This window comes from Fusarium musae, chromosome 2 (genome assembly GCF_019915245.1).
Source record: "Fusarium musae strain F31 chromosome 2, whole genome shotgun sequence".
Lineage (NCBI taxonomy): Eukaryota > Fungi > Ascomycota > Sordariomycetes > Hypocreales > Nectriaceae > Fusarium > Fusarium musae.
Genome location: NC_058388.1, coordinates 4,926,674 through 4,952,187, shown reverse-complemented (window position 1 = coordinate 4,952,187; position 25,514 = coordinate 4,926,674). Strand labels below are relative to the sequence as shown.

Below are 25,514 nucleotides of genomic sequence, written 5' to 3'. Positions count from 1 at the left end.
GTTGTTATTCGCCGATCTTTCCCCGCAATCTCGCCTCTCCCCAGACTTCTCCGCGTATGACCTCGCTCAAAGCTCCACTACCCCAGACAGTTCATGGGCGATTGATAAATGTTTTTCCACCCCATGATGAAACGGCATCTCGGCACATAGTGCCATTTAACTATAGATGCACATATAGCTATCCGTATATTTAATGATAATCTAGCGAAAGAGACAATAGAGACACAGCAGCATCAACTCTTCGCAAGATGAAGTCTCTCACCTCATTCGTCGCTGTGGCTTTGGCTGCCTGCACCGTTACTGATGCCCGTGGACTGCACTATCAACCTGAAGCTCCACTAAATATCGAGACAACCAGTGGTCATCTCTCAGGTTTCATCAACAAGACCGCCCCGGATGTTCGCCAATTCCTTGGAGTTGCCTACGCCGAACCCCCTCTCAAGTCTCTTCGCTTCCAACCTCCCAAGCGAAAGCACAGCTCAGAGCATATACCAGCCAAGAAGTACGCGCCGTCATGCAAGCAAATCATCAGCAAGAACCCAACAGTCTACACTGAGCACATGACTCAGTTTCTTATCAATGGCGGCGACTCTGAGGATTGTTTGTATCTCAATGTCTACGCCCCATTGAAGCCAACTGCAAAGAAACTGCCTGTCTTTATCTACATTCCCGGTGGTGGGTTTACAGGCGGTGGGGCAGACTCGCTTTACAAGATCCCTGACAAGTGGATTCAGAAGACTCAGTCTCACATCGTTGTCACCATGAACTATCGTGTCAACCTCTTTGGCTTCCCCAACGCTGAAGCTGCGCAGCAAAATGTTGGCTTGCTCGACCAGCGTATGGTTGTTGAATGGACACGTGATAACGTTGCAGCCTTTGGTGGTGATCCTCACAAGATGACTCTCTGGGGCCAGTCTGCTGGTGCTGGCTCAGTTGGCATGTACGGATACGCTTACCCCAAGGACCTCATCGTCCAGGGTTTGATCTCTGATTCTGGCGCTCCGGCAATGCTGGCTAAGGCTTATGGTAACCACTCCAGCTTCGACACTCTTGCTGATAAGGTTGGCTGCAAGGGATTGGAGGGCAAGAAGCAATTGACCTGCATGCAAAAGGTTGATGCTTCAACGTTGCAGAAGGTTTACTCTGAGACACCGACCATCTCCTTCACTCCCGTTGGAGATAACATCACCGCCTTTTCCAACACGACCGACCGGCTAGCGCGAGGTCTGGTCACCAGAGTGGTAAGTAGTGCTGAATTTCTCTTGTCATAATGAAGATCTCACTGATATGTGATAGCCATGGATCTTTGGTAACAATGCCAACGAAGGTGCTGGATTCGGCACGTACGATCCTAACGGTGTGACGCCAGCCCAGACTGCTATTGGACTGCAGGCTATCGTCTGCCCAGTTGCTGCTGAGGTCAAGTAAGTGGTCCCCATGCCCTAAGATTCGTACCACTGACCCATGCTCTCAGAAACCGCGTCAAGTATGGATACCCAACCTATAGATATTATTACACTGGAAATTTCTCCAACATTACCCCTCTTCCCTGGATTGGCGCGACTCATAGCGGTATGTCCACCTCCTGTACTGTATTTTCTTTACTGAAACCTTTCCAGCTGAGCTTCCTCTTCTCTTCGGAACGCACTATGAATACCGTGGCAACTCCACCGAATACGAATGGGAGGTTGCCGAGGGCATGCAAAGTAAGTCTCACGAACTCCGCCTTGCTTGGAGGTTTACTAACGCCTGCCAAGGTCTTTGGCTCTCCTTCGCAAACAACCCCAAGAAGAACCCTCAAGTTGGAAAGGTTACTTGGCCATTGTACAAGCCGAATGAGAACAAGATGGCTGTTTTTGCAGAGACTGGAAAGAAGTGGTTCCAGTTAGGCAAAGGGTCTCTGACCGAAACTCAATGCAAGTAACAGGATGTGGGCTGCTGAAAGCCTTGTCTTTAGCCACCGTCAAGGTATACTCTTGAGTTAAATGTGCACTCTTTATTCAGCGATTACCTTAATCTTTCTAGTTGAGACTTCTGCGTGCTAACCTAATATAACCTGTCCGTCCTCGTATTTATAAGTACCGGAATATAAACACCTTTTACTAAGATCGCTGTCACACCAAGCACTGTTTAAAGTGTCAGTGTCTCTAAATACTCTATAGGGACAGAGTACTTAGGCAAATAGCAAATGCCCATTCCAGTTACTGGATGCACTTCTAGGACTTTTAATGCTCCATGCGACCGAGCCCAATACAATGTCGTTTTCCCTATCGTATGGGCGTGGGATACTACCTGACGTTGCGTACTTGATGCTGTACTTCTCCAACGTGTAACACCGAGAGCTGTAGAACAAGAGGTACGAACCGTCTTCGTGGACGAGACTGGGCGCCTCAATCAACCTTTCGTCGTCAGTCTCACTGAGGATTTCATTTCAACTGGGTCGCTTTTCAGGGTAACACCATCATTCTCAACCTGGAAGATGTCAATCATGATCGAATCTAGTAGTGATTTGACATACCAGTTACAGCATGGTAGACGTCTTACCGCAAATGCGGTTCCCATCAATCTTATACACGAACTATCTCGTATTGCACACCGGATCATAGAAGGCACTTGGGTCGATCACTCCGCCCTTGCCAAGATGGCAAACGAGTGTTTCATCTCGTGGTGTATAGGGGCCACGGATCGAATCGGAAAAAGCCATACCAATACATCGCTATCCATCGTTGTCGTCTTGGGTGAAAGCACTGTAGTACATGGCCCATTGTTCGTCATCCCGTATAACATCTGGAGACAAGATATCGAGATCTTCAAGAGCCAGCGTCCTTCAGCGGATCGTCGTCCAGTAGCTCCCACTTGCCCTTTGTTTTGTCGTATTGTGCTATCTGTACTAATTTTCCCTTGTCTTGGCTGCCAAAAGAGTATCATAAGTAAGACTTAAGGTAAAAAAAAGATGGATTCAGGAAGCTTTCACTAAGGATGATTTTGGTCGCCATCGAAAATTGGCTTAGAACAGCCGTCACCGCTTCCACTGCTATTTTACCATCAATAGTGCCGCCACGTTAGCCATCATTGCTGTATTTGGGCAAGTTTGGATCGCATGTGTATGGAAAAAGGGTTCATTAGTAGCTGTTATGATCAAATAGACAAAGAGGGAGCAGTGCAAGGGCCTATTACTAATGCTTGGTTAATTCTTTAGATCTTGGCGACAGACAGAAGCAAGGCCAAAAATGGTGATGGGCTCTGCCGAGGCTCGTGAGGGATGATCTCAGCCTTTTAGGGTAAGGTATCTCAGACGACAACCCCGCAAGCCCTGCAATTGAGCAGAGCGGCATTCCCGGTGACTAACACGTGATCGTGTGCTCGCGATGGATTGAGCCATGCTTGGGTTGTTAGTCTCCTACGTGTTACTGACACTGACTCTTCCGAGGCAATCAGCGGTGCACCTTGACCCCATCTGCTCTCCTCGGAAGTTAAACCCTTCTTTTCCCAGTGAATTCCCTACCACACTCTATGCACATCCGAGGCAAGGGCGTATATAAACAAAGAGGGGTCCGACGAGACCGACAGAGACTAACTACTTCCGCAACTTGATAACCTCTTCCCTGAGCAATTACCACCTTAGGATCACCTGAATTAAGGTATTACTCTCAGATTGCAAAACGCCGGCGCGCTGATGCTTGAAAATGCCACCTGATCCCAAGTTATATTTACCACGAAATGTGCCATGGAGCGAACCTGCGTGGTATCGTACTGGCAAATCGGTCTACCTCAACGCATCCCATCGGAAATTGAGGGATAGTATTCGCAAATATGTTGATGAACATATCCTTCCCTACTCCTTGGAATGGGAAGAAAAAGGCGAGGTTCCACGATCAGCAGCACTGAGCTACTGTAAATCTGGAATTCCTTTCGACGACATACCAGAGGAGTTTCGACCTCAGGATGTCCCAAAACTAGCAGGAATCCCACAGGGAGGATTGGATGCCTTTCACTTTCTTATTTCAACCGACGAGATGTCTCGTGTTGAAGGCGGAGTCTCCATTGCCCTTGGCGGCGCGTCCACAATCGGGTTGCCACCGGTACTCCATTATGGAACTCAGGAACAAAAGTCTCGTTGGTTTCCAGGACTATTCTCAGGGAATGTCAATTTCTGCTTAGGTATCACGGAGCCTGGTGGTGGTTCAGACGTGGCAAATATCCAAACCACGGCTGAAAAGTCTTCAGACGGCAAGTTCTACATTGTGAACGGTGCCAAGAAGTGGATTACAGGTGCTTCATGGGCAACTCACATGACTACTGCCGTACGAACCGGCGGTCCAGGTGCCAAAGGTGTTACAGTCCTCGAGATCCCGCTCGATAGCCCCGGAGTGTCTCGGACCAAGATCTTCAACAGCGGACAGAACGCTGGAGGGTCTAGTTTTGTAGATCTCGAAAATGTCAAAGTCCCAGTCGAGAATCGCATCGGTCCAGAGAACGAGGGCTTTGCAATCATCATGAAGAACTTCAACAGGGAAAGGTATGCACTCGCAGTCGGGTGTAATCGAAAGAGCCGGACCTGCCTTGCTATGTCGTTCTCATATGCTATGGAGCGCAAGACCTTTGGGAAGAGGTTGATTGAGAATCAAGTTATACGGCGCAAACTTGCTGAAGTTGCACACCGCGTCGAAGCTCACTGGGCTTGGCTTGAGCAGATTGCTTTCCAAGTCAATTCATCTGGTGAAGGCTGGCAGGAACCAAATATTGCAAGTCAGATAGCTTTGGTCAAGATCCAAGGCGGGCAGATGGTGGAATTGGCATGCAGAGAAGCTCAGCAAATCTTTGGGGGCGCCGGCTATCAAAAGGGCGGCCGTGGGGCGACAGTGGAACAAATCAGCCGCGACCTTCGGATGCTAGTAAGTACCTTCTTTGCTTCTCCTCAAATCGATAAGCGGCTGACAGCAAATAGGTAGTTGGCGGCGGCAGCGAGGAGATTCTTACAGATCTTGCCCTTAGACAAGAAATAGGGGCCTTCAGTAAGCAGGCCAAAATGTAAACAGGGTAGAGAGGTGTAGTTAATGTATTTAAAGAATTAGTAGAAACACAAGTAGGATAATAGTTCTTATTAAGTTTTTATAAGTGCGATGCTGGCTCTTTGTCGTTTTTGCTTGCTTACACATACTCAAGGTCTGTGAAAGCCTAAATAAATGTATTGACACTAAAGTATCCACGGGCGCGATTCTAACAGGCATAAATCTACTAGTTAACCTTGACCAAAAATCAGCATGTCAATCATCACATCTAAATATTCAACTTCTGCGCCGCGTCAAACGCAATGCAGTATAGCTCACCAGACAATACACACATGGCGGTCTGCTATGCCAAGTTTCTCGGCATAATGGGACATACAGCCGTGCTAACTTCGTCGAGCAGCCCTGGTAGAGTAGCTAGGGGGTGAAATAAAACGTCTGACATGAAGATCCGATTTTGTATGGTAAATGTGGATTCCAGCGTCAGACGTCTTATTTCACCCCGAGGGAGTAGCAATGGGAGAAGAGACAAGGACTGAGAGTGGCAATGAAGTGGCGACGCAGCCCAAGGGCCTTGGAGATATGACGCACTGTCCGCCAGACAATAACATGGTTGTCGAGGGGTTTAGTGACTTGGATGCTGTCCCTGACCTGGGTTTAACCTCTGACCTCTTCTCATGGTGGGAGTCGATGTATGGCCGGAACATCTTTCCGCAGATTCCCTAAATGTCATAAGTTAGTCGGAAGGGACACGCCGAAGGCTTCTTCTTTATTCTTCCCGGGTTATTGTATAGCATCATGTGCCAACTGTTTCGCTACCATTTTTTTTTTAACAAAGCTGGGGTTCAGCTGGAGCCGCTCGGTAACCGAGGTAGGTTAAAATTCGAATACATTAATATATCCGCGACCACTTACTGTGACGCGGCAACTAATTCGTTATCCGACTGACTGACTCAGTTGCAGTTACATTATGCAAGGTGGCATGGATGTGGAATGCTACTGTACCGGTATATCCGTAAACTCGTCGGATATTCTTTAAACGGCCTAGTACAGCACTATCTCGGTAAGCTTATCATACTACTGTGACTAATATATAATACTACTTACCCTATAATATATACCTTTATACCTATTTTTTATATAGTCAGTTTAAATTAATAATTTATTAAAGAAATTAGGGTATCTTTTATATATTTAAGATATATAATAGTATTAAGATATTAATATTAACTCTTTTACAAGAACAAATACAATTTATATAAGGTAGACTATCCTCTGAGAAAAAGCACAACTGACTCAGGGCTATCCTTGATTTCCAAGATTTCAAACCAAGGTCAACCCGCTCGGCATACTCTGATTACATTTTTATAGCTTGTTATAGGTGGAAATTACTGTTTGCATATTCCATGGATTTTTACACTCAAATGACCCTGATCCCATTTTCATGCATCCTGGTTGAGGACCCGGTTTCCAAGACCTATCCCACTCGGAAAACAGTAAGCAAATCTTGTACATCGAGGCGGTCGAAGAACAGTAGCTAAAGACCCGTGCAGTCTACACCATAGCACGAGTCAAGTTCAAATACATTTATATTCCTCAACTACCGGCCTCAGCTCTGAACTTTACTCAGCATAGTCAGCTACAAAGTTTCATCTTCCGCACCTTTCAGCATGCGTTCAACTAATTACTTTTTCACGGCCTCCTTGGTTCTGGGACTGAACTCATCGCTTGCCCAGGCCCAGATCAAGCCCATCTCCGAGTTCTTTAACATCACTACCTACCCAAATGAGCAGAAAGAGAACGTTACGCGTCTTCTGAATGAAGGCAGGCGACTCGCCACCGATGGCTCAATTCACCAGTATTTCCAGGATCAGTGCATCACCCAGCAAGTATATCCAGCTACCTTCACCATGCCACCCGGCTTCGTGAACCCCTTCGCGGCTTTCGACAAATTCTTTTTTGTCGGCCATGCATATGTTCATGCCTGGGCGTATGATACTGGTGATGGCCTGGTTGTGATTGACGCCCTCGATAATCAGGACGAGATTGAGAAGATCATGATCCCCGACTTGGAAAAACTAGGCTACAAAGGTATCGATATCAAGCACCTTATAATCACACACGAGCACATTGACCATTTTGGGGGAGCCAAGTACATTCAAGACCAGTTTAATGCTTCTGTCTACGCCACCGAGGCGGCATGGGAGGGCAGGGCTGGACAAGGAAAGGATTCTAATACGCCAGTCCCAGTCAAAGACAAGGTGGTTGTCGATGGCGATGTCCTCACCTTCGGAGATGTTGCCATTGACATTGTGCAAACACCAGGGCACACTCCCGGCACGCTTTCACTCATCTTCCCGATTGTTGACAAGGGCAAGCGTCATTTGGCCGGACTATCTGGTGGCACCGGTACGCCAGCAGATAAGACTGCGCGAGAACAGAAAATCGCGTCACAAAACCGGTTTGCCGACATATACAAGGCGAAGGGGGTCGATGTCCTTCTCTCAAACCACAATGTCGCCGACCATAGTCTTTATAACGCCGATATTCTCGCCCACCGAGCCCCAGGCGCCTCCAATCCTTATGTCGTTGGAGTTGAGAATTTTTACAAGTATATGAGGACCAATGCACTGTGCAGCCAAGTTATTGCTGCTCGCGAGGGAATGGACTTGGATGTTTAGTCTATGTATGTTTAGAAGTAAGGTAGTAATTACCTATAAATCAGATGAGGTTTTATTAGAGTCAGATTTCTATTTATGTAAATATTCTATAACTAGTTTTACTTATATAAAGCACTTACCATTTTGCTTAATAAGAATTTATTAAGATTATTTTTTAAAATCAGTTATATATAGAGCCAAGATAATATAACTTTAATAAATAGATTTTTAAGATAAAAGTAAAAAGGACCTTATATAAAAGTAAATCAGGCTGCCTTAAGCCCTTTTCCTAGAAAAGACCTTTCATTAAACTCCTGTTCCGCGACCTGGAAAAGAGGGAGACCCTGGAAGTACCCATTGCCTGTCGTTCCAACTGCCTCCCAGGTGGATTTAGCTTCATGCTCGCCAATCGTCAAAAGTGGTTTTCCTGATCCTGCCGAGCTCGCGTCGGCCAAAAGTTGGATTTGACAGCATCTCTCTAGCAGCACGAACCATGCGATAGTAGCCTCAATGGTGGGCCCGACTGTCATAATACCGTGGTTGCCCAGAAGAGCTGCTTTCTTAGTACCCAGAGCTGCGGCAATGGCTTTGCCTTCAGCCGGGGCCAGTACAAGCCCGGCAAAATTTGACCACAGAATATGATCGTTCCAAAATACGCAAAAGTCCTGCGTGAGCATATCTAGTGTCCGTCCAGTGGCGCAAAAAGCACGTCCGTAGGTACTATGCGAATGGGCCGCGCAGAGAACATCAGGGCGAGCCTTGTGTATCTCTGCATGAATAGCATAGGCCGCTAGAATAGAAGTATGAGAAATTATAGGTATTTAAGCCAATTCGAAAGGGAACAAACCATAATTCAATCGCCTATTTCTTCCTCCATCAACTACTTTACCTTCGTGATTGACGCGAATCAGGTCTTCGTCGCGGATAAGGGAGAAGTGTAGCCCTGTGCAAAATGGGATTAGCAAAGCTGCGTGTAAAGACAGGCGCAGGATCATATGCGGTCCGCAAACAGCATACCGAAAGGGTTTACCCAGAAGCTATTGGGATCAACAGGATCCCTCACAGTTACATGTCCAGCAACGCCTTCAGCAAGACCGAAATTTGCTAGCACCCGGAATCCTAGTGCTAGCCTGTGCTTGACATACTTGCGCTCCTCATAAGGATCATCAAACGTCGGAGCTTTTTCGGCTTCATCATCGACAAAAGCCAGACTTGGGTCTCCGCTTCGATATTCTTCCATGTTTGATGAGGGCGGCATAATAACGAGTAGTAGTAATAGAACGTTGCATGTGTATTAAAGTGTCTAAATGAAGCTTGTAGATAACAGGTTCTGTAATATCCGATATTATATGTCTGAATATCTCGGAATATTATTCCGATTTACTATCATAAAGCCTTTACCTATTTAAGGAAACCTCGGAATGAGTATATTTGCCAGCAAATCACACGCAAAGCTTAGAGTAACCCTAAGCTCAGAGCCATTACTTATTATAATAATCTGCCGGTTTCTAACAGTAATAGCCGAAGTAATGCGTTATCTCGGGTCGGATCTAAAGTCTCGTCTTACTCTGACCCCGCACTTCGGAGAGGCAGTCCAGTAATGTTACGATCAAATTGGAAAGGTGCTTACGTCACGTGCCCCCACATCTTCAACCAATGAACAACCTAGCCACGCACACTCATTACATGATCACGGTAATCACCCACGATTCCTCAGTGGTTAGAATACTCACCAGCGATCAAGCCTGATCATGTTAGAAAGAATCTGTATATTTTCTACCTTCCCCTCTTTTCCAAGCGGAGACCTTGATGCTGCTCGAATAGGGCCCAAAGCTGCTGGATATGAGCGGCGCCTTGCGTTTGGGGTATCCCCGATCCACCCGGGGCTGACCATGAAATTCTGGGAGGAGGTTCCTCTTTAGTATAAGGAGGGGAAGCTTCGCCCAAGTAACTTCGAGGTTATAGAAGGTTTGGATGTGGATGCTGTGAATAGGGCACTGGATAAATATCGAGATGGGAATGGGGTTAAGATGAACATACACCCTTGGGAATAAAGCCAATAGCTTGTACAATTAGTCTCCTGCGAGGGGGATTCTGAGCTTGGGCAAGAAGATAGGTTACTTTTCATTCATAAATAGAGATTCGTGTTAACTACTGCCCTCGCCCTTCTTCATACTATTACTATTCGCACTTCACTTAAGGGTCGCTAATCTTGAGCACGGTCTTACCATGGCTCCCACCAGTAAACATCGACAAAAACGCCTTATCAGCCTGCTCAATGCCTTCAAACTGAGTATAGCGCGATTTGATCTTTCCCTCCGAAACCCACTTCGGCATAGTAGCCTTGAAGTTCTCAATGTTGTCAGTGTAAATGTTATCATCCCAGAAGATGAAGCCCTGGATCTTGATGCGACGGCGGAAGATCTCCGACAGGTTGGTGACTCCATACTGTTCTTCAGCAGGCTTGTTGTACTGGGATGCCTAGATAGTGTGAGTGAGGTGGATGGGTAAGCGCAGGGAAGACCTACTGTTCCACAGCTGATGATGCGGCCGAACCACTTCATGTTCTCAATAGCAGCTTGGAAATGATCACCGCCGACATTCTCAAAGACAACGTCTAGCCCATCTGGTGCAAGACGCTTGAGGGCTTTGCCAACTGGTTCCTTTCGGTAGTTGAAGCCGACATCTGCACCAAGCTCATTGACCACGTAGTCGAGCTTTTCATCAGAGCTAACACTGGCAATGATCTTCATGCCCTCGATCTTGGCCAGTTGAACGACAACTTCACCAACAGAGCTTGATGCAGCGTTAATCCAGATCGTCTCGCCCTTGACAGGCTTGACGAGACCGTAGAATGAGTTCCAAGCAGTCATACCAGCCAAACCAAGGGTACCAACATAGTGCTTAACATCAAGGTTGTAATCGTTGGAGACCTTCCAAACAAGCGGCGACGCCATCGCTCTAGCATCAATGAGCTCTTTCGGGATAATACCGTATTCGGCAATAGGAAGACTACCAGCGATCAAGCTTCCCTCCTCAAAAGCATCATTATCTGAGCGGATGACTTTGGCGATAGAGAAGTTGGTGATGGGCTCGTCGAGTTCATAGCCAGGCACGTAGTCAACGTTACCAGCCCCTCTCATGCGATCTCTCTGATGGGGATCGAGACCAGCTGTGAGGAGCTTGATGACGAGACCGCCGGGCGGTGCGACTAGGCTCAAGGGTCGATCCTCGAAAGTGGTGTGGACGCCTGGCTCTGGTAGGCTTGAGGGGGACTTTTTAAAGACCCAGGTCTTGTTTGAGACTTCGCCACCCATGATTGTGATTGCGAAAACAGATAAACAATAGAATATAGGGCTGTTAGTCCTTGACTGTGATAATCACTGTTGGTCTTATCGCGTCTCTGTTATAATGCTCAATTGTCTCACGACCCTGTAAATCTGGGGTGCATTGTCTCTGGCACTCTCAGTGGGGGATGCACTAACTTACAGCGCCACCTCGGAGCCTTTCAGGTCCTCCGAAACCATGATCCGACGTCTGCATTAGAGGCCGCAAAACCCCAGCTTGGGGATTCATTACTGCAGCTTGTACCGGAAGGATTCAATTCTCGCATTTTTCCGGTCGCAATGTAAAGGACAGTTTCCCTGTTATTATTCCTGCGAAAATGTTGACTAACGGAAGCTTACGCTTCAGTGGGTTACAGTGGGCAACGTGCAGCTGGTAGTGGATAGTCACAAACACCCTCTTCCGATTGGTTTAGTCTCTGTCTTCGGCCTTCGCTTTGGCGGCGGAAGTTTGTAGTGGAGTTCTGGTCTCCGTATGCCTTTCATCTTCGGTTCTCGTACGTATACAGCCGAAATCCTAACACCCGGACTAGATCGTGAGCAAGCATGTAGCTGTCCGGTATAAGCTACCGATACTTTCTGACCTTGCATCAATGGACACAACAGTTTGCTTTAGAGATTTTTGTGCTGCCCGGGATCCGTTATGTTCACGTCTGATTTGGTCCCGTTTGTCATAGATGTGTGAAGGCTCGACAAATCAATTAACGTACCTATAGAATAGTGTATGAGGCAACAGAAAAGGGTTCGAGACAAAAATGACAGAACTCTGAGGGCTCACGTAGCCGTAATCTCGTTGTGTCGCGGAGAAGATAGATAGCTCGAGGTCTAGGGTGAATGAAGTACAAAGTGAGCATTATCTGTTCGACCTATGGACAGCCTGTGATAAGACTCTTTAATTAAGAAATCCAATGTTGGTGTTTCTATATAGATAACATCAGGACAGAAAGGGCCCATCCCACTGATAGTGATCTCCGATTCCATGGGAATTTGTTTTATGTCATTTAGAGTCTAACAAGTTTTCGCGAATCCTTGATCCAATAGAGGAAACCACCAATCACAAACAGTTCGATTGACTGCTCATAGCTGATCCTTAAATCATACAGCAAAGTGGTGACATCATTTACGAACAGCTTGTGATCGTAGATAGATAAGCAATCACAGTGAAATGTGTATATATAGCAAGCTTTTCCGCCACTTATCTATCTACCTGACTGCAAAGTCCACCAAGATTACCGCGACACTAAGCCCCATAAGCCTTCTGGAAAGACTGCTCAAAATCGGCAATGATATCATCCACATGCTCAATACCAACAGAGATACGAATCATATCCTCCGTCACGCCAGAAGCGAGCCTCTCATCCTCGGACAGCTGTTCGTGTGTAGTCGACCAAGGATGAATAGCAAGACTCTTAGCATCACCCACATTGGCAAGGTTGGACACGAGCTTGAGGCCATCCACGACCTTGCTTCCAGCTGAAGCATCTCCCTTGACACCAATACTCAGCATAGCGCCGAAACCTCGTGTGAGATACTTCTTGGCCTGGGCGTATGTTGGGTGAGACTCGGAGCCTGGCCAGAGGACCCAGCTCACATTGGGGCTGGACTCAAAGTACTTGGCTAATTTCTCTGTATTTTGCGCATGGCGCTCAGCTCGAAGACCAAGGGTTTCGATGCCGAGGAGGAGTTGCTGTGCGGAGAAGGGACTGAGACAAGCGCCGATGTCTCGAAGCATCTCAACGCGGATTCGAGTGATGAAGGTAGCAGGACCGAAAGCCTCCCAGTACTTGAGGCCATGATAAGAGGGCGACGGTTCAACCATCTCCGGGAAGCGGTCCGAGTGCTTGTTCCAGTTGAAGCGGCCGCTGTCGACAATGACTCCACCGATGGTAGTACCGTGACCGCCTATCCACTTGGTCGCAGAGTGTACAACGATGTCGGCTCCATGTTCAATAGGACGGATGTAATAACCGCCTGCGCCGAGAGTGTTGTCGACCTTTGTCCAGTCAGCTCCGCTCAACAAAATAGGAACGACCAACTTACAACAAGGGGAATACCGTGCTCATGAGCGATCTTGGCGATACCCTCAAAGTCGGGCACGACATAATCAGGGTTACTCATACTCTCGACATAAATGGCACGAGTCTGGTCATCAATGGCAGCGACATAGTCCTCAAGCTTGCCGCTTCTCACGAACTTGGTCTTGATACCAAATCGGGGAAGTAGCACGTTGAGCTGATTGTATGTGCCACCGTACAAATGGGAGCTGGCAACAATATTATCACCGGCCTTGGCCAGAGTTGCAATGGTGAGGAACTGAGCAGCTTGACCAGAAGAAGTGGCAGCAGCGGCAATACCACCTTCTAGGGCCGCAATTCGCTTCTCGAAGACATCTACAGTAGGCTGAAGGAATAACTCAGTTTATGATCTTGAAGGTTATTCGGTGTTGCTTACGTTCATGAGACGACTGTAGATGTTCCCGAGCTCTTTGAGACCGAAGAGACGCGCGCCATGAGCAGAGTCGTTGAAAGTGTAGCTCTGCATAAGAGTTAGTTGTTGAGTCCGCTAAAATTTAGGCTTTGGCAGGACTAACAGATGTCGCATAGATGGGAACAGCAGTGGACCTCGTGTGCGGGTCCGGCGTGTATCTGCCAGAGGTTAGCATCTGACGAGACGGTATCAAGGGTAGCCATACCCAGCATGAAGCTGAAGGGTCTCAAAGTTCTGAAAGACTTGTTCTGCCATTTTGAATAACTTTTTGTTGGAAGGATATGATACACAAGAAAGGGAAAGAGAAAGCCTGCTACTGTTGTCCTGGTCCAAGGAGAATATCGTTTGAGAGAGGTCTTTAATATGACATATATTTACCATCCGTTTCAAAGCCACCTCCTCGGCTCAAGCTAAAATTCGTATTGTCAGATCGGCCGTGATCTTCAGTCCGACTCCGTTACCGAACGCCGCCGAGTGGAGCAATCGGACACATCCCCATGGATCTCATGCACGTCAGCTCCGGTCCGGTCCCCGCAAAAGCTTCCGATGGCCAATCACACCGATCAAATGCTTTATGCTTCTACAAATCATGAATAAGATGGGCCAAAGTAATAGAAGATCGCGGAATGCGGCCGAGAAAAAGTTCCGTTTGGTCCCTTGTTAAGTAAGCTGCATTTCGACAACCTCGGTTTGCAAACGAGGTCCGAGAACGTGGTGTTCAGTAACATAGCAATGTGTAGAAGAAGGGATTGTACAAGTAAGATAAGGCCCTAGTCATGTTTTTGGTTCGATAGGTATTGTGTTTAAGCTAGGCCTTATATAGCTACCACGTTCAGTTCGACATCTCTATGCAGAAGATAGCGAAGCAAGCCTTATCTTCTCTCTCATCTCTTGCAAAGTCTCCTGCTAACGCCATGGGTTCAATCTCCCACTTGCCGGCCTACGGCCACAGGCTTCTCCCCGTCCTGATCGACGAGATATCACGGGACGAGCCTGATCGTGTGCTTTTCTACACTCCCCGCAATGGACAACCCTCGCAGGGATATGATGAAGTCACCACCAAGATCTTTGCTAACGCTATCGACCGACTTTGCGGGTGGCTCGACTCCCAACTTGAATCGCCAACGGTATCTAAAACAATTGCCTATATTGGCCAGAGTAAGTTGGCTTTGCTGTCCTACTGTAGGTAGCGGCTAATGAGCTTCAGATGACCTGAGATATTTCATCATCATGATTGCTTCCACAAAACTGGGGCATAGAGTAAGATCCCAAATATCTCCTTAGCTAGGTATTTCTAACTGATTCATCAGCTGTTACTCTCATCACCACGCAACAGTGTCGAAGGACACGTATCCCTGATCAAACAGTCTGGCTGCGAGTTCTGGATCGCTTCATCTGGCCTGGACCACCATGGATTCCTCCAAGACCTCCATATTCCCAGTGTTGAGGCCCCTGAATTATCCGAACTCCTTGACCCAACACTCGCCAAACCTTATATTTACCAGAAATCATGGCACGAAGGAAAGTCTGACGTTCTTGCACTGCTTCATACCTCAGGCTCTACCGGCCTGCCTAAGTTGGTACCAGTCTATCTTGAGACTGCTGCGACTGTTGATGGCTTTCACCTCATGGAGCCTACGGATGGAAAAAGACCAACTGGTGTCGAGTGGACTGGTACAAGACAGTTGTGCGCCATGCCTCTCTTCCATGTAAGTGTCGTGTCGCCTTGTCTCTGAACTACGCTCTGATATGTGTATTTTAGGTTGCTGGTATATGTCTCGGTCTGTACTCAGCCGTCTTCTTCAACTGGACCGTTGTCCTCCCGTCTGTAGGACCGATCATGCAGCATGTTATCGAAGACGCGCTTGACCATATCTCACTTGACTCAGCCTTTATCTCGCCTAGTGTCCTACAGGATATCTCCAAGTCTTCCCGCGTACTTGAGAAGCTCTCAAAGCTAAAGTTCATCACATCGGCTGGAGGACCTATTCCTCAGTCTGTCGGCGACTTGATTCATCCGCGTGTTCCCGTCATGCAAACCATGGGCATGACAGAGGGGCAGTGGCTTGCGTCCGTTGTCATGCATCCTGATGAGTGGGCTTACTACTATTTCCATCCACGGACAGGTGTTGAGATGCGTCCTTACTCTGAAGACCTATATGAGCTGGTGTTTGTTCAAAACCCTAAGCTTTCGGCTACCCAACCTGTCTTCAAGACGTTTCCTGATCTTGATATCTGGGAGACAAAGGACTTGTACTCACGACACCCGAAGCATCCTGATCTTTGGAAGTACGAGATGAGACGTGATGATCTAATCATCCTCTCCAATGGAGAGAAGTTCAACCCTCTTGCTGCTGAAGGAAAACTCATCAGCCATCCATGGATCGCTGCCGCTTACCTTACTGGCCGTGGTCGGTTCCAAACAGCTGCTCTTATATACCCCGACGATAGCAGCTTCAACAACTCAGACGACACGATCATCGACAATATCTGGCCAACGTTTGAAGAAGTCAACAAGTCTCTTCCCGCGTTCGCTCAGATTCATCGTGACTTTGTCAAGATCGTTCGAACTCCATTTCCTCGTACTCCCAAGGGCACACTCGCTCGAAATGAGACAGAAAAATCATTCAATGCCGACATCAACGCTATCTACGACAGGTATACTCATGGTAAGCCTTCTGTTCACATCAACGGGACAACGGAAGATGTAGTCCGTTCCGGTATTCGAGAGGCAATTGAGACCGTGTCTGGATTGGTCGACCTCAAGGACGATGACAACATTTTCACCAGAGGTTTCGACTCGCTTCATGTCATCCGACTAGCCGGACTTCTCAGTTCTGCCTTTTACCAGCCACTTGAAGTAGAACCGGGTACTATTTACAACAACCCAACAATCTCGCAGCTTTCTCATTCTGTTTGGACCCATCTCGAACATGGACCCCAAGACAGGATCCATCACAGCGAAGTTACTCTGGAGATGCTTGCCAAGTACACCCAGGCTTTCGAGCCACCTCGCGAGTCGAAGGAGCACATCGTTCTCACAGGTACAACTGGAGAGATCGGTTCGTATCTGCTTGATGATATATGTAAAAACGACAAGGTCGCCAAGGTTTGGTGCTTGAACCGTAGTGTCGACGCCTTCCAACGCCAAGTAGACTCGGCCAAGTCCAAGGGTCTTTCATCGAACTGGCAAAGCAAGGCCAAGTTTGTTCGTTATGATGTGACCTCAGAGAACCTCGGCTTGAGTCAAGATGACCTTGAGGAGATCAAGAATGAAGCCACTGCTATCATACGTAAGTCCGGCGACTCATACAACGATTTACTAGAGGCTAACCTCATCTATAGATAACGCTTGGGAGGTCAACTTTAATTTGCCTCTCTCTTCATTTGATCCTCAATTCGTAGGTCTCCAGAGTCTTGTCGACGTGTGCCGAGCGACTCGTCACAAGATCCGCTTCTTCTTCGTATCGTCTATCAGCGCTGCCATGAACTGGCCATCTGACCTCCTGGGCCCCGTACCAGAAGCAAGCATTTCCCGATTTGATGCACCGATCAACGGGTATGGTTCATCTAAGCTTGTGGCCGAGCATTTACTCAGTAAGGCTGCGCGATCTGGTGTCTTAAGTCTCTCAGTTCTACGAGTTGGCCAAGTCGCTGGTCCGGTCAGGGCTCTTGGTGAGGGTAGCATTTGGACTCGACGAGATTGGGTTCCGGCTGTAGGTGTCCATTCGCTACCCATCAGTATAATGTTAAACTAATATTTCTTTCAGATCATCGATGCTTCCGTCCATCTACGAGCTCTGCCATTAGATCTTGGCTCTGCAAGCATTCTAGACTGGATCCCCATTGATCTCCTCGCAGAAGTCATTGGGCAACTCGTGCTTCCCGTGAACTCAGTCGTGGGACAAGAGAACTATTACAATCTACTGAACCCCCGAACACCCAGCTGGATAGATACTCTACCTGGCCTCAAAGCTCATCTTGAGGCTTCGTTCTCAGAGAAGTTTGAGATTATTCCTCTACAAGAATGGATTAGCTGTATGCGTGGTGCAGAAAAGACTATCGTGAAGGAGGTCAGTGAAGGTTCATCGGAGACTGCGAGGAGGGCTCAAAGTGGTCTTAAGTTATTGGCCTTCTTTGAGACGCTGGCTTCAGAAACAGACGGATCTCGAGGTCTTGAATGGTCCAAGGCAAACGCATTGGCACAGAGCTCTATCTTGGCTCGCATGGAGCCGGTATCATCAGCCTGGTTTGACACTTGGTTGACACAATGGGGATATTGAGTATGGTTTATGCTAGTGACGTATAAGAATAAATGGCCCCTTATCAACATGTCTCATCGAATGTTTCAACTACATGCTGGGAAATATTCTACGTTCGAATACTATATGTACGAGAGTTGAGTCGGCAACATTTGCAATGGCATAATACCTTTACGAAAGAACGATACGAAAACACTGTCAGACGACATCATGATCGACATGTCAGCACTTGGCCATTTTAGTTCGGGACCCGTCGCCGCAGTCCTTCAGAGTTCTTCGCCATAAGACTCAGCAGTGTAAGAAAGTATCTCTTCTGAGGCAAGATCTTCTCAGATTGATTAGATGAAAAAGATAAAAATAACTTCCCGACTAGTGTCGTGACTGATGCATTAGCTTACGGAAGTCTCCCGACTTATCCGTTTTCAGGGTGAGATCGGACATCCGACACTGCATGACCTGACTCCACATGAGCATTTACTCTTCGGAGGCTAATACGGCCCCGAAAGCCAACCTGTTGAATTGACCTCTGTCGGAGAGACGCTGGATATCATCATTGAGTTTCGGAAGATTTACTGAGATGCAACCGAGTTAAACATACGATGTCCTTTTTGAATATAATCTGTTAGGTTGTGTTTCCGTGTTGCATTCGTAAAATCTGTCATATAAAACTGAATAGTACCCCATACAGTGGTTGAATGTTACTTGATTAATTTCCTGGCAAAACACCGTGTTTCATGTCTCGTACCAATCTGCCCATCCAACCCGCCAAGATGTCCGACGCCACATCCTCGAAGGCCCAAATCTTTTCCATCCAGGACCTCAAGCAGGCCGCATCGGACAAGATGTCTCAGATGTACAGAGGTACGCACGAACCCAGCCCTCCGATCTCGGCATCGTCAGCTAATGCTTGTAGACTACTACAACGGCGGGGCCATGGATAACATCACGTAAGTTACACTCATGTACTTTTAAGCTTTCGGTTCCTGAAACACTTACGCGGACTCAGTCTGGCGAGTAATGAGGCTGCGTTTGACCGGTATTTGCTTCGTCCTCGCGTCCTCCGTAATGTTTCAAACATTGATATGACTACTACGCTCTGGGGCACCAAGGCAGCGTTGCCTCTCGGCGTTTCTCCGTCGGCGATGCATCGTCTTGCGCATGCTGATGGAGAGGTTGGAACGTCAAAGGCTTGTGCTGCGCGTCACGTACCCATGATTCTGTCAGCTCTGTCCAACGATACCCTTGAGGATGTATCTGGGCAGAGTTCGGATGGATCGACACCCTATGCTATTCAAGTTAGCCCGTTTAAGAATCGGCAGATCACCACCAACTTACTTAACCGTGCCAAAGGTTAGTTTTCGTACTTACAACTCGCTAGAGAACCTTGTTGACTAACTTGCTCCAGCTGCCGGGTATAAAGCTGTCGTATTGACAGTGGATGCTCCCATGTTTGGCAGGAGGTTGGACGATCTTCGAAATGGTTTCAGTGTCCCGCCGGGATTTAGCTTTCCTAACCTGAGTGCTCAGACCCAGTCGGGTTCTAGCGGACTGGGTGGCGGCATCCCTGACCTCTCATTTGGTATGTGAATACTTTTGTATACGTGATTATAGTCACTAACATGCTCTAGACACCGGTGCTACGTGGGAAGAGAAGATTGCATGGATGAAGAGCCAGACTGACCTTGAGCTTTGGGTCAAGGGAGGTCAGTACAAATTTGGTGTGAATGTCAAAGACCCATGCTGACCAGAACGTCTAGTTACATCTCCACTAGACGCCCAGATTGCCATTGAGCAGGGTGTTGATGGTATCATCATCTCCAACCACGGAGGTCGACAGCTAGATACTACCCCAGCAACAATCGACATCCTACGCGAGATCGCACCTGTTGCTAAGGGCAAGACGCGCATTGCCATCGATGGTGGCTTCCGACGTGGCTCTGATATTTTCAAGGCTGTTGCGCTCGGTGCTGACTTTGTTTTTGTCGGCAGAATCGCCATCTGGGGCCTTGCTGTAGGTTTTCCAGCTGCCGCCTCTTATGCACGAACTAATGAATGCTGTAGTATGATGGTTCGAACGGTGTTGGTTTGGCTCTTGACTTGCTTATCAACGAGTTCAAGCTGTGTATGGGACTTGCTGGATGCAGCAAAATTAGCGATATTACGCCGGCTCATCTGTCCCTCCTGAACGCAAAAGGCGTCTTGGAGGGTGTGTACTAGAAGCAACCATGTATTCGACTCGATGGTGATAGATATAAAATAGAAGCAGCTTTTGAATATGACAGCGCTCTACTTGGTATGTCTGATTTAGAATCTGTGACCCCTGCCTAGCCTCCCTATTTTCTCCCCGCCCCTTTGCTATAAGGAGCGTATACCTCCAAACGAGACCAGTTCATATCGTCCACTGCAGTCTTGTCTCAAAAGTCAGACGTCCTCAGCAGCAAGACCTCAGGTGTGACCTTGGCGGCGCCGCAAAGCATATCCGTGCTGCAATTGCAGGGTAACATACTTGGACCATCTCCAATACACAACTTTTTGGTAAGAATATGTGGCATAGTAGTACCAACAATACTGTCACTAAGCGTTAAAGTGGTGGCATGAACAACAAGAACAAGTGTCATGACTTAAGCAACGCAGACGGCATTAATTCTTTACTCTGTTATCGCGGGAATGATTAATCATACCTCGTTCAAGCCGATCCGCAGAGTCTCCCCCCTGGCCAATTGTGGCTTCACACATGTCAATCAATTTTAGCTTAAAGCTTAACCTAAAATGCCATTACTCAATTCACATACCGTAACGTCAATCACCTTGAGTCCTTTTCGTAAGACCGGGACATCAAATTGTTCAATGACCAAAGCTGCCGCCGCCGTTATCGATATCGCGTATAAACCGTCTTGCCAAGTCAGAACCTTGATAGTCACGATATAAACCTGGACCTTGGCACGGCAGATCATCCGCTACTGACACTTTGGCAAACACGTTAGTTCTCGCCATGACATTTCCTCCGAAATCGCGATCCCTTTTTAGTGCCGGCATCACTCGGGGACAGCGCTGCTGTCATCTTTTAGCGCTGAGTGCCCCGAATGCCGCTCAGAACCTGGTTTACCTACATATCTAGCGTGGGATGATGACCCTGTTGTCCTTTCGGCCGAAATGCGTCATCGGAAGGCTCGATCCGTATGGCGCAATTGGCGACTGAGCTACGGGAAATGGTGATATTACTCGAATTTCCAGAATCGAACCAAAAACTCTGTAGAGTGGTGGGGCGTGCGCATATCCCGGTATGAACCGGTAGAGTTTGGTTGCGTTGCATGCGCGCGGAATTAACTACCTATCACACCAAGCCAGGACTAGCGGGCACAAAAGAGAGATCTGATAAAACAGGCAAGTCGTGTTCGTAAATAGGTGTTGCCATGGCCTTGCTTTGAGCGTCAGGTCATGGCCCTTTTGGGAAGCTGAGTCTCTGCTGTGCCTTGGACATACCTTGCAGCTCCACGCGTGGTGATAAACGGCAGCTCGCGTATGGGCAGTAGATGCTGTAGTCAGATCCAAGACTAATGGAACTACGGCAGGTTAAGTCAGCAGAAGGATTTCATCGACTCGGATTGTTGCCGTTGAAGGATTCCTTCTCGACGCACTCACAAGGTGAATCTGATAATACTCTATGAGCGTTTTGTTTCATCCTTGCGCGGCATGTTCTGCTTACGGGGACTAGGGTGTTGTGACGTATTATGTCAGATCGCATTTGTCACAGGAACATGCTCAAATCCCTGTTTGCGTTACGCTGCATGGTTCCTCTAATGCCCGCGGGTTTAGCAGACTCGAATGTCGCTGGTCTCTACTAATCCCGTTGGTTTCACATGTTCCTGAATGCTAAGTGGAGCCAACTGGCTTAAGTTCCGAGCGGATTTTCGGCGAAAATACAGCGAGAGCCAAACTCCCCGTCAACGGAATTTGGAGACTGAGATGAAGATCACATGGAGACGTGATGATGTGAACGTGATTGAGGTCCAGCAAAGGACGCGATGGTATAAATATATTGTGTCATAACAATCGTTAGACATGAATTTATTTATTCCGTAAGAATATTTATTCTTTTTTCCTCCAGATATCTTCATATTGTTCTTCAATAATCTGAAACAGCTTATCCGAGAACACCGACGAATCCCGCACAATGCTGACACCACGAGTCATCTCTCACCACCACCACAATAGTCCTGGGCAACCAGGATTACGCTCCCACGGGATCAGAGGGCACGGCACAATGATTATTCATGACGATTTAGTAAAACCAGAAAATTCACCAGTACAGTCAACAGTTCAAACACGTGAGCCAGCTGAATCTCTAGACTTGTAAGTTTTACTCTATTAGAAATCTATAGCAATCATTTTGAACAAACCCCCAGAACTTCTATAAACAGGTGTCTAAAAATCTTTAATCTGGCGCATCACTACCTTTAATGCCCGGACGCATCTTATGTCGTCATGGTTCCCGTCTCTATCTTCTCCAAGCTGTATGGCTGCGTTAAGCAGAGACTGACTGTGCTGACTCCCAAATAACCCCAATTCTCCATCTTTAGTGTCTTTAGCTCTAGAGGATACTCTGTAATGCTCCGGCAAGCCCATGAGCTGTTCAATTTGGTGAAGCTGATGCTCGATGAGGTGAACGAGCAGATTTCCGGATAATGTTTCATTGGGAGGAATAGGAAGACCTCCGATGTAGAGAGTTAATGGGGGTGACTGATGTGAGCCATTTGACGTCTTGGAGGTGCTGAGGAGGTAGTCGAATACTTTTGAGAATATGATACCATAGATTGAAACAATTTGTATGTAGCACGAAAGTGCAATGAGGAGCTGCGTTGTGCGTAATCGCGGTGGCACAGCTGGCGTGTATGAAAACGATGAGGGCGTATGTTCAGCAGACGCGAGGACGCGAAGGCCAGACAAGAGCCTCTCGAGCTCAGTGCAAGCTTGTGATACTTGGACCAGAGGATGGGACTCGCAGTTTTCAAAATCTTGACCAATACCCTGATGGGCCAAGGAAAGGTTCAGGGTACCCTTTACATCCCATGGGGACGATCTGATGGAGTAGAGCTGGGCAGACAACTTGGAATGCAGCCTTGACAGAAGCAGCTCGACATGATCGCTTCTTATGGGTAAGGCAGAGTCCATGGAACTGGTACTCGGTAGGCCGTTGAATTGGTACGACGCTGTGGATTGGATGGTGCTGGGGTCCACTGTCTGTGCCTGTGTAACGCTGTGTTGGCCCGTCGATTGAGACGACGACAGGGGGGAAATGTCGACGAGGATATTATCATTGACCATGAAATCGGGGTGTTGCATCCCAATGCTGTCCAAGATGTTGTCTAGCGACAAATCATACTCAAAGTTCATCATGTTGCTCATATCTGTGCCGCCCGCCGAGGGTGACGAGTCTGTGGTGTGTGACGACGAGCTGGTATCACCTTGCTCAACTACAACGGTGGGCTGCACCTGTCTTGAGGGGGGACGACCTGTTGGACGTGCTTTGCTAGTGACACATTCAATGCCAGATTTGAGGCATCTAAGACATGCGTCTGTTGAGTGGCCTGAATCTCGGTGACATCGCAGCTTCTGTGCGCGGCAGCGATCACATGCCGAACGCTTCCAAGGTGCTCTGTTGGAAAAGTCGCCAGCCATCTTTGGACCAAGTAAGCAGGTGCCAGTGTATGTCTAAAGTGGGAGCAGTAAAAAAGAAAGGAAAATGTTATCCTGATGATCCTGGAAAGAACTAGATAGAGATGGGGCATGGAGTATGTATAATATGTCAAAGGAAGTAAGAAGAAGAAAAGAAAACTGGTGCTCCGGCTTTATTCTATATCTGATAGAATCGAACACCAGTCATCTCCGTGCAGGCAGTCAAAAGGTGAGCGGCATCCCGCGTTTCTTACAGGCGAAATCTCCCACGATGACGAAAAATCCTAGCAAATCAAACAATCCCCGTGTCCCGTGAAAGCGGAGAGGAGAGAATCCTTTTAAAAAAAAGCGAACAGACAGGACAGTACAGGATGGGACAGGACATGCAGCCACAGTTACTAGGTTCCAGGATGGGTCATAAGCTTTGGACGAGCGTCCTACGTTCTTGCAGCTGTCATGGTACGTACACGCAAGTGGTACACACCCATTGGAAGCCTTAACGAGCACGCGGGGTTGCGTATAGTCGGCACCTGTTTAGCTTTGAACAACGTGCCCTCTGCATGCGTAATCTCAAGAACGAACGTTTTGGAAACCGACGTTGACAAGGGGGTGGGGCGTGAGATGTGGCGGCGTGTTATCAAGGTTACAGAGGCGTGACTGTAGAAGGGTCAAGACGGCGCCTCAGCCTTACAGTCACGTCTTTCTGTTTTGACACTAAAAGAGTAAGTAAGATGAGCTACTGTAGTCTAAAGACGGGCTTGGATGCGAGTGATGTGCTTGTCTCAGGCCCAGGCTCCCTCCGCCGATGCCGCCCTCTCTCTCTCGGTTTGCATCTAATCTAACTTAGTCGCTGCGAGAGATCATAAGCGAGAAAAATGCGGCTGTTGTAGTCAATCGGCGCCGTTGACCCACTGTAATAAGTACCCGAAATCCTTCTCAAACTGCCTGAGAATTCCCAATGCGATGTTTTCACAGTTCAAGTGGATATCCATCATTCGGTTTCCGCACTTTTCTGTTTTCTCGCTTCAGCATGTCTTGGTGCTGTACCCGCTCACTTCTCAGCAGCATATTTTGACACTTACTTGTTGAGTCCTTTTGAGAGGTTCAGTACAGTCATATTTGTCATGCTGACTGCAAAAGGGCCCTTCCCCCCACTTGTCTTAAATAAAAACACATCTCCAAAGAAACCGCTCGCTCGCTAAATGTGTTGTTCCGTTCACAGCTGAGCGGGACCCAAAACCGAAAGCTTGTTCTGCGGACAAACCCTGTGTGTTCGCGGAAAAAACAAATATTCCGCGCAGCTCGTATACTAATGCAGCTGGTTTTTTGGGTGGTTGCCACTTATAATGCATACAAGCAGCAAATGGGTCATGAGGATAAACCTGGTAATGGCATAACTAAGGTGGAAACTTCCCTCGGTCGGACTGCTATTCAAAACTAAACTCCGATCTCCACCGCGCGCGTCAAGTCCACGTCTGTTAATGATCTTCGCAAACGAGTCGGATTTCCCCAGATGATGTCCGCTGCGATCTGGAGCATCCACTCGTAACCGTCGAGGTTCTTCAAAGGTTCTTCACAACGCGGCCGCCCTTGACGTCGGAGGCTTAATCTACAGCCAGCCAGGATCGCCAGCAAATGACCTCACTGAACAAAGTTACTTGCAGCTCCCACTAAAGTCCACAAAGACTAGACTGCAAACCCGCGACTCGCCTAGATCCCTGCCCAGTATATCATGTAACCCTGTTGGAATACAGGGGATGGGGGGACTTGTACCGGGCGGCTGCGGCCCGTAAGTCGCTAGTCAGTAGCCCACGGCACACTAATCACTTGCCGGTCTAGCCGGAGCCCCTGGAGCTGCTTTTGAGCGCCGCATTCCTAGCCTTTTGGAATGACTGCACCAAGGGTCATCCGATGCGCTACTGCAGATGAACACAAACAGGGTAGATGCCTTTTCGTTGACAACGGGGAGAGTCACCGACACTGAGTTTCTATTGAATAATCATTACTTGTTAGTTGTTTTCCCACCTATCTGTTTATCACAACTTTAAACGTGCATATGCTGTGCAGAATCCGTAG

General features: G+C 47.8%; 9 protein-coding genes across 9 annotated transcripts; 5 read left to right on the top strand and 4 right to left on the bottom strand.

Moving 5' to 3' along the window:
• Positions 1-248: 248 nt before the first annotated feature.
• On the top strand, positions 249-1,924 carry J7337_003446 (uncharacterized protein; the record flags this gene model as incomplete). Its single annotated transcript, XM_044821162.1, has 5 exons — positions 249-1,241; positions 1,297-1,424; positions 1,508-1,572; positions 1,620-1,706; positions 1,758-1,924. The coding sequence occupies 5 exons, from the start codon at positions 249-251 to the stop codon at positions 1,922-1,924; spliced, it is 1,440 nt and encodes a 479-aa protein (XP_044685462.1).
• Positions 1,925-3,686: 1,762 nt separating this feature from the next.
• On the top strand, positions 3,687-5,035 carry J7337_003445 (uncharacterized protein; the record flags this gene model as incomplete). Its single annotated transcript, XM_044821161.1, has 2 exons — positions 3,687-4,895; positions 4,949-5,035. The coding sequence occupies 2 exons, from the start codon at positions 3,687-3,689 to the stop codon at positions 5,033-5,035; spliced, it is 1,296 nt and encodes a 431-aa protein (XP_044685461.1).
• Positions 5,036-6,679: 1,644 nt separating this feature from the next.
• Positions 6,680-7,690, top strand: J7337_003444 (uncharacterized protein; the record flags this gene model as incomplete). Its single annotated transcript, XM_044821160.1, has 1 exon — positions 6,680-7,690. The coding sequence occupies one exon, from the start codon at positions 6,680-6,682 to the stop codon at positions 7,688-7,690; it is 1,011 nt and encodes a 336-aa protein (XP_044685460.1).
• Positions 7,691-7,935: 245 nt separating this feature from the next.
• J7337_003443 (uncharacterized protein) lies at positions 7,936-8,909 on the bottom strand (the record flags this gene model as incomplete). The annotated part of the gene is made up of 3 exons (XM_044821159.1): positions 7,936-8,459; positions 8,559-8,612; positions 8,687-8,909. 3 exons carry the CDS (start codon positions 8,907-8,909, stop codon positions 7,936-7,938), a joined length of 801 nt encoding a protein of 266 aa, XP_044685459.1.
• Positions 8,910-9,865: 956 nt separating this feature from the next.
• On the bottom strand, positions 9,866-10,986 carry FUB6 (Dehydrogenase fub6; the record flags this gene model as incomplete). The annotated part of the gene is made up of 2 exons (XM_044821158.1): positions 9,866-10,150; positions 10,198-10,986. The coding sequence occupies 2 exons, from the start codon at positions 10,984-10,986 to the stop codon at positions 9,866-9,868; spliced, it is 1,074 nt and encodes a 357-aa protein (XP_044685458.1).
• Positions 10,987-12,253: 1,267 nt separating this feature from the next.
• Positions 12,254-13,755, bottom strand: FUB7 (Sulfhydrylase fub7; the record flags this gene model as incomplete). Its single annotated transcript, XM_044821157.1, has 5 exons — positions 12,254-13,006; positions 13,054-13,413; positions 13,465-13,548; positions 13,604-13,658; positions 13,706-13,755. The coding sequence occupies 5 exons, from the start codon at positions 13,753-13,755 to the stop codon at positions 12,254-12,256; spliced, it is 1,302 nt and encodes a 433-aa protein (XP_044685457.1).
• Positions 13,756-14,348: 593 nt separating this feature from the next.
• On the top strand, positions 14,349-17,783 carry FUB8 (Non-canonical non-ribosomal peptide synthetase fub8; the record flags this gene model as incomplete). The annotated part of the gene is made up of 6 exons (XM_044821156.1): positions 14,349-14,658; positions 14,708-14,760; positions 14,811-15,209; positions 15,263-16,793; positions 16,846-17,216; positions 17,271-17,783. The coding sequence occupies 6 exons, from the start codon at positions 14,349-14,351 to the stop codon at positions 17,781-17,783; spliced, it is 3,177 nt and encodes a 1,058-aa protein (XP_044685456.1).
• A 713-nt stretch (positions 17,784-18,496) lies between these two features.
• On the top strand, positions 18,497-19,979 carry FUB9 (Oxidase fub9; the record flags this gene model as incomplete). Its single annotated transcript, XM_044821155.1, has 7 exons — positions 18,497-18,623; positions 18,676-18,709; positions 18,769-19,112; positions 19,168-19,341; positions 19,391-19,465; positions 19,520-19,773; positions 19,824-19,979. 7 exons carry the CDS (start codon positions 18,497-18,499, stop codon positions 19,977-19,979), a joined length of 1,164 nt encoding a protein of 387 aa, XP_044685455.1.
• A 2,208-nt stretch (positions 19,980-22,187) lies between these two features.
• FUB10 (Fusaric acid cluster transcription factor fub10) lies at positions 22,188-23,441 on the bottom strand (the record flags this gene model as incomplete). Its single annotated transcript, XM_044821154.1, has 1 exon — positions 22,188-23,441. One exon carries the CDS (start codon positions 23,439-23,441, stop codon positions 22,188-22,190), a length of 1,254 nt encoding a protein of 417 aa, XP_044685454.1.
• Positions 23,442-25,514: the final 2,073 nt, after the last annotated feature.